The sequence below is a fragment of the Procambarus clarkii genome, chromosome 79, assembly GCF_040958095.1.
Source record: "Procambarus clarkii isolate CNS0578487 chromosome 79, FALCON_Pclarkii_2.0, whole genome shotgun sequence".
NCBI classification, from domain to species: domain Eukaryota; kingdom Metazoa; phylum Arthropoda; class Malacostraca; order Decapoda; family Cambaridae; genus Procambarus; species Procambarus clarkii.
This window is the reverse complement of record NC_091228.1, coordinates 21,723,529-21,729,514: the sequence shown is the minus strand read 5'-3', so window position 1 is coordinate 21,729,514 and position 5,986 is coordinate 21,723,529. Positions and strand designations below refer to the sequence as shown.

Sequence of the window (5,986 nt, the reverse complement as noted above, 5' to 3'; positions counted from 1 at the left end):
GAGGGTCTAGGTGCCTGGTGGAGGGTCTAGGTGCCTGGTGGAGGGTCTAGGTGCCTGATGGAGGGTCTAGGTGCCTAGGGGAAGGGTCTAGGTGCCTGGTGGAGGGTCTAGGTGCCTGGTGGAGGGTCTAGGTGCCTGGTGGAGGGTCTAGGTGCCTGGTGGAGGGTCTAGGTGCCTGAGTGGAGGGTCTAGGTGCCTGGTGGAGGGTCTAGGTGCCTGGTGGAGGGTCTAGGTGCCTGATGGAGGGTCTAGGTGCCTGGTGGAGGGTCTAGGTGCCTGGTGGAGGGTCTAGGTGCCTGATGGAGGGTCTAGGTGCCTGATGGAGGGTCTAGGTGCCTGGTGGAGGGTCTAGGTGCCTGGTGGAGGGTCTAGGTGCCTGGTGGAGGGTCTAGGTGCCTGGTGGAGGGTCTAGGTGCCTGGTGGAGGGTCTAGGTGCCTGATGGAGGGTCTAGGTGCCTGGTGGAGGGTCTAGGTGCCTGGTGGAGGGTCTAGGTGCCTGGTGGAGGGTCTAGGTGCCTGGTGGAGGGTCTAGGTGCCTGATGGAGGGTCTAGGTGCCTGGTGGAGGGTCTAGGTGCCTGGTGGAGGGTCTAGGTGCCTGGTGGAGGGTCTAGGTGCCTGGTGGAGGGTCTAGGTGCCTGGTGGAGGGTCTAGGTGCCTGGTGGAGGGTCTAGGTGCCTGACTGGAGGGTCTAGGTGCCTAGGGGAAGGGTCTAGGTGCCTGGTGGAGGGTCTAGGTGCCTGGTGGAGGGTCTAGGTGCCTGGTGGAGGGTCTAGGTGCCTGATGGAGGGTCTAGGTGCCTGGTGGAGGGTCTAGGTGCCTGGTGGAGGGTCTAGGTGCCTGGTGGTGGGTCTAGGTGCCTGATGGAGGGTCTAGGTGCCTAGGGGAAGGGTCTAGGTGCCTGGTGAAGGGTCTAGGTGCCTGGTGGAGGGTCTAGGTGCCTGGTGGAGGGTCTAGGTGCCTGGTGGAGGGTCTAGGTGCCTGGTGGAGGGTCTAGGTGCCTGGTGGAGGGTCTAGGTGACTGGTGGAGGGTCTAGGTGCCTGGTGGAGGGTCTAGGTGCCTGATGGAGGGTCTAGGTGCCTGGTGGAGGGTCTAGGTGCCTGGTGGAGGGTCTAGGTGACTGGTGGAGGGTCTAGGTGCCTGGTGGAGGGTCTACGGTGCCTGGTGGAGGGTCTAGGTGCCTGATGGAGGGTCTAGGTGCCTGGTGGAGGGTCTAGGTGCCTGGTGGTGGGTCTAGGTGCCTGGTGGAGGGTCTAGGTGCCTGGTGGAGGGTCTAGGTGACTGGTGGAGGGTCTAGGTGCCTGGTGGAGGGTCTAGGTGCCTGGTGGAGGGTCTAGGTGCCTGGTGGAGGGTCTAGGTGCCTGATGGAGGGTCTAGGTGCCTAGGGGAAGGGTCTAGGTGACTGGTGAAGGGTCTAGGTGCCTGGTGGAGGGTCTAGGTGCCTGGTGGAGGGTCTAGGTGACTGGTGGAGGGTCTAGGTGATTGGTGGAGGGTCTAGGTGCCTGGTGGAGGGCCTAGGTGCCTGGTGGAGGGCCTAGGTGCCAGGTGGAGGGCCTAGGTGCCTGGTGGAGGGTCTAGGTGCCAGGTGGAGGGTCTAGGTGCCTGATGGAGGGTCTAGGTGCCTGATGGAGGGTCTAGGTGCCTGATGGAGGGTCTAGGTGCCTGGTGGAGGGTCTAGGTGCCTGGTGGAGGGTCTAGGTGCCTGGTGGAGGGTCTAGGTGCCTGGTGGAGGGTCTAGGTGCCTGGTGGAGGGTCTAGGTGCCTGGTGGAGGGTCTAGGTGCCTGGTGGAGGGTCTAGGTGCCTGATGGAGAGTCTAGGTGCCTGGTGGAGGGTCTAGGTGCCTGGTGGAGGGTCTAGGTGCCTGGTGGAGGGTCTAGGTACCTGGTGGAGGGTCTAGGTGCCTGGTGGAGGGTCTAGGTGCCTGGTGGAGGGTCTAGGTGCCTGGTGGAGGGTCTAGGTGCCTGATGGAGGGTCTAGGTGCCTGGTGGAGGGTCTAGGTGCCTGGTGGAGGGTCTAGGTGCCAGGTGGAGGGTCTAGGTGCCTGGTGGAGGGTCCAGGGACCCGGTGGAGGGCCGAGGCGGGTCGGGGACGCGGTGGAGGGCCGCGGCGGGTCTAGGGACGTGGTGGAGGGCCGAGGCGGGTCGGGGACGCGGTGGAGGGTTGAGGCGGGTTGGGGACGTGGTGGAGGGCCGAGGCGGGTCGGGGACGCGGTGGAGGGCCGAGGCGGGTCGGGGACGCGGTGGAGGGCCGAGGCGGGTCAGGGACGCGGTGAAGGGGCCGAGGCGGGTCGGGGACGCGGTGGAGGGCCGAGGCGGGTCGGGGACGCGGTGGAGGGCCGAGGCGGGTCGGGGACGCGGTGGAGGGCCGAGGCGGGTCGGGGACGCGGTGGAGTGCCGAGGCGGGTCGGGGACGCGGTGGAGGGCCGAGGCGGGTCGGGGACGTGGTGGAGGGACCGAGGCAGGTCGGGGACGCGGTGGAGGGCCGAGGCGGGTCGGGGACGCGGTGGAGGGCCGAGGCGGGTCGGGGACGCGGTGGAGGGCCGAGGCGGGTCGGGGACACGGTGGAGGGCCGAGGCGGGTCGGGGACGCGGTGGAGGGCCGAGGCGGGTCGGGGACGTGGTGGAGGGCCGACGCGGGTCGGGGACGCGGTGGAGGGCCGAGGTGAGTCGGGGACGCGGTGGAGGGCCGAGGCGGGTCGGGGACGCGGTGGAGGGCCGAGGCGGGTCGGGGACGCGGTGGAGGGCCGAGGCGGGTCGGGGACGCGGTGGAGGGCCGAGGCGGGTCGGGGACGTGGTGGAGGGGCCGAGGCGGGTCGGGGACTTGGTGGAGGGCCGAGGCGGGTCAGGGACGCGGTGGAGGGCCGAGGCGGGTCGGGGGACGTGGTGGAGGGCCGAGGCGGGTCGGGGGACGTGGTGGAGGGCCGAGGCGGGTCGGGGACGTGGTGGAGGGCCGAGGCGGGTCGGGGACGTGGTGGAGGGGCCGAGGTGGGTCGGGGGCGTGGTGGAGGGCCGAGGCGGGTCGGGGACGTGGTGGAGGGCCGAGGCGGGTCGGGGACGCGGTGGAGGGCCGAGGCGGGTCGGGGATGTGGTGGAGGGCCGAGGCGGGTCGGGGACGTGGTGGAGGGCCGAGGCGGGTCGGGGGACGCGGTGGAGGGGCCGAGGCGGGTCGGGGGACGCGGTGGAGGGGCCGAGGCGGGTCGGGGACGTGGTGGAGGGCCGAGGCGGGTCGGGGACGCGGTGGAGGGCCGAGGCGGGTCGGGGACGTGGTGGAGGGCCGAGGCGGGTCGGGGACGCGGTGGAGGGCCGAGGCGGGTCGGGGACGCGGTGGAGGGCCGAGGCGGGTCGGGGACGCGGGTAATCACGGTCTCCACCTCAGGTTTATGGCGCCAAATGACACGTCTCTCCGGCGCTGATTAAACCTTTCCTGAGGTAACCTCAGCACCGTGTTGTGTTGGTCCTGGCGAGACCGTACACGGAGCATGATGCTCCTGGCTACTGCTGGAAGCATGCTGACGATGGTCGCTCCTGGGTACTGCTGGAGCATGCTGACGATGGATCGCTCCTGGGTACTGCTGGAGCATGCTGACGATGGTCGCTCCTGGGTACTGCTGGAGCATGCTGACGATGGTCGCTCCTGGGTACTGCTGGAGCATGACTGACGATGGACGCTCCTGGGTACTGCTGGAGCATGCTGACGATGGTCGCTCCTGGCTACTGCTGGAGCATGCTGACGATGGACGCTCCTGGGTACTGCTGGAGCATGCTGACAATGGATGCTCCTGGGTACTGCTGGAGCATGCTGACGATGGACGCTCCTGGGTACTGCTGGAGCATGCTGACGATGGTCGCTCCTGGGTACTGCTGGAGCATGCTGACGATGGATGCTCCTGGGTACTGCTGGAGCATGCTGACGATGGATGCTCCTGGGTACTGCTGGAGCATGCTGACGATGGATGCTCCTAGGTACTGCTGGAGCATGCTGACGATGGATGCTCCTGGGTACTGCTGGAGCATGCTGACAATGGATGCTCCTGGGTACTGCTGGAGCATGCTGACGATGGATGCTCCTGGGTACTGCTGGAGCATGCTGACGATGGATGCTCCTGGGTACTGCTGGAGCATGCTGACGATGGATGCTCCTGGGTACTGCATGGAGCATGCTGACGATGGCTGGATATGGATAGATGTATGGCAATAAAAGGGTAGACTGGGAGATAATAAACAGGGAACTTACAAACATTCCATGGGAAACTGTTCTAAGTAATACAAGTCCTACAGAAGGAATAGAAAAACTTACTTCAGCAGCGTATCAAGTCTGTCTGAAACATGTTCCTTTGAGGAAAGCCAGAAAGAGATCTAACGTAGAAAGAGAACGCAGACGACACTATAAACGCAGGAAAAAAATAACGGAACTGCTTATGCAGACACGAATTTCCCGTCAAAGAAGGAATAATTTAAATAGGGAGATTGAAGAAATCGAGCGGAAAGTCTTTCTTCAGTTATCAAACTGAAGAAAGGCAGTTAGAACAGAAAGCAATTCAGGAAATAAAGAAAAATCCAAAATATTTCTTCTCATATGCGAAATCAAAAGCAAAAACCACTGCCAGTATTGGGCCTATTCGTACAAGTGAAGGTTCATACACGGAGGATGACAAAGAAATTAGTGAAATCCTAAAAAAGCAGTATGAGGACATGTTTAGCACTCCAATAAACAACATGAAGGTGGAAGATCCAGACAATTTCTTTATGCGGGATATTCAAACCCCTGTAAATATAACTGATATCAACACGAGCGCACTAAATTTTGAAAGAGAAATTGAAAACATGCCCATGCACTCGGCCCCAGGTCCAGACTCATGGAATTCAATATTTATAAAGAAATGCAAAGTGCCGGTAGCACAGGCACTCAGTATAGTGTGGAGGAAGAGCTTGGACATGGGGGAGATACCAGATGCGCTTAAAGCAGCAGACATAGCCCCTCTACACAAGGGTGGGAGCAAAGCATTGGCAAAGAATTATAGATCAGTTGCACTAACATCGCACATCATAAAAGTATTTGAGAGAGTGATTAGGAGTCAGGTCACCAATTTCATGGAGACCAATGACTTTCATAACCCAGGCCAACATGGATTTCGAGCGGGAAGATCGTGCCTCTCACAGCTACTTGAGCACTACGACAAAGTCACTGAGGCATTAGAAGAAAAACAGAATGCTGATGTGATATACACGGACTTCGCAAAGGCTTTCGATAAATGTGACCATGGCGTGATAGCACACAAAATGAAGTCAGTGGGAATAACCGGTAAAGTAGCACGCTGGATACTCAGTTTTCTGTCAAACAGGACTCAGCGAGTAACGGTCAACCATATAAAATCTAGTCCAAGTGCAGTTAAAAGCTCTGTACCTCAGGGTACAGTCCTTGCACCGCTGCTTTTCCTTATTCTCATATCAGATATAGACAAAAATACAAGTCACAGCTTCGTATCATCCTTTGCAGATGACACAAAAATCAGTATGAAAATTATCTCGGCTGAAGACATTGAAAAACTTCAAGCTGATATTAATAAAGTTTTCGACTGGGCATCAGAAAATAACATGATGTTTAACAGTGATAAATTCCAGGTACGGTAAAAATGAGGACCTTAAACATAATACAGAGTACAAAACACAATCAAATGTACCCATAGTAGGAAAACAGCGTGTAAAGGATTTGGGAATAATAATGTCTGACGACCTAACGTTTAGGGAGCATAACCAAGCAAATATTGCGACAGCCAGAAAAATGATAGGATGGATTACGAGAACTTTCAAATCCAGGGATCCCATCACAATGGTTGTACTCTTCAAGTCACTTGTGTTGTCCCGTCTTGAGTACTGCTCAGTACTCACTTCCACCTTCAGAGCAGGAGAGATTGCTGAAATAGAAGGAATACAGAGAACATATATGGCACGCATAGACGCAATAAAGCTAATAAATAAATAAAAAAA

General features: G+C 59.3%; 1 protein-coding gene across 1 annotated transcript; it reads right to left on the bottom strand.

The window, feature by feature from the left end:
* Window positions 1-2,112: 2,112 nt before the first annotated feature.
* On the bottom strand, window positions 2,113-3,688 carry LOC123764599 (uncharacterized). Its single transcript, XM_069314708.1, has 2 exons — window positions 3,586-3,688; window positions 2,113-3,407 (listed from the first exon to the last, which is right to left on the bottom strand). The coding sequence occupies exons 1-2, from the start codon at window positions 3,686-3,688 to the stop codon at window positions 2,113-2,115; spliced, it is 1,398 nt and encodes a 465-aa protein (XP_069170809.1).
* Between the last annotated feature and the right edge of the window lie 2,298 nt (window positions 3,689-5,986).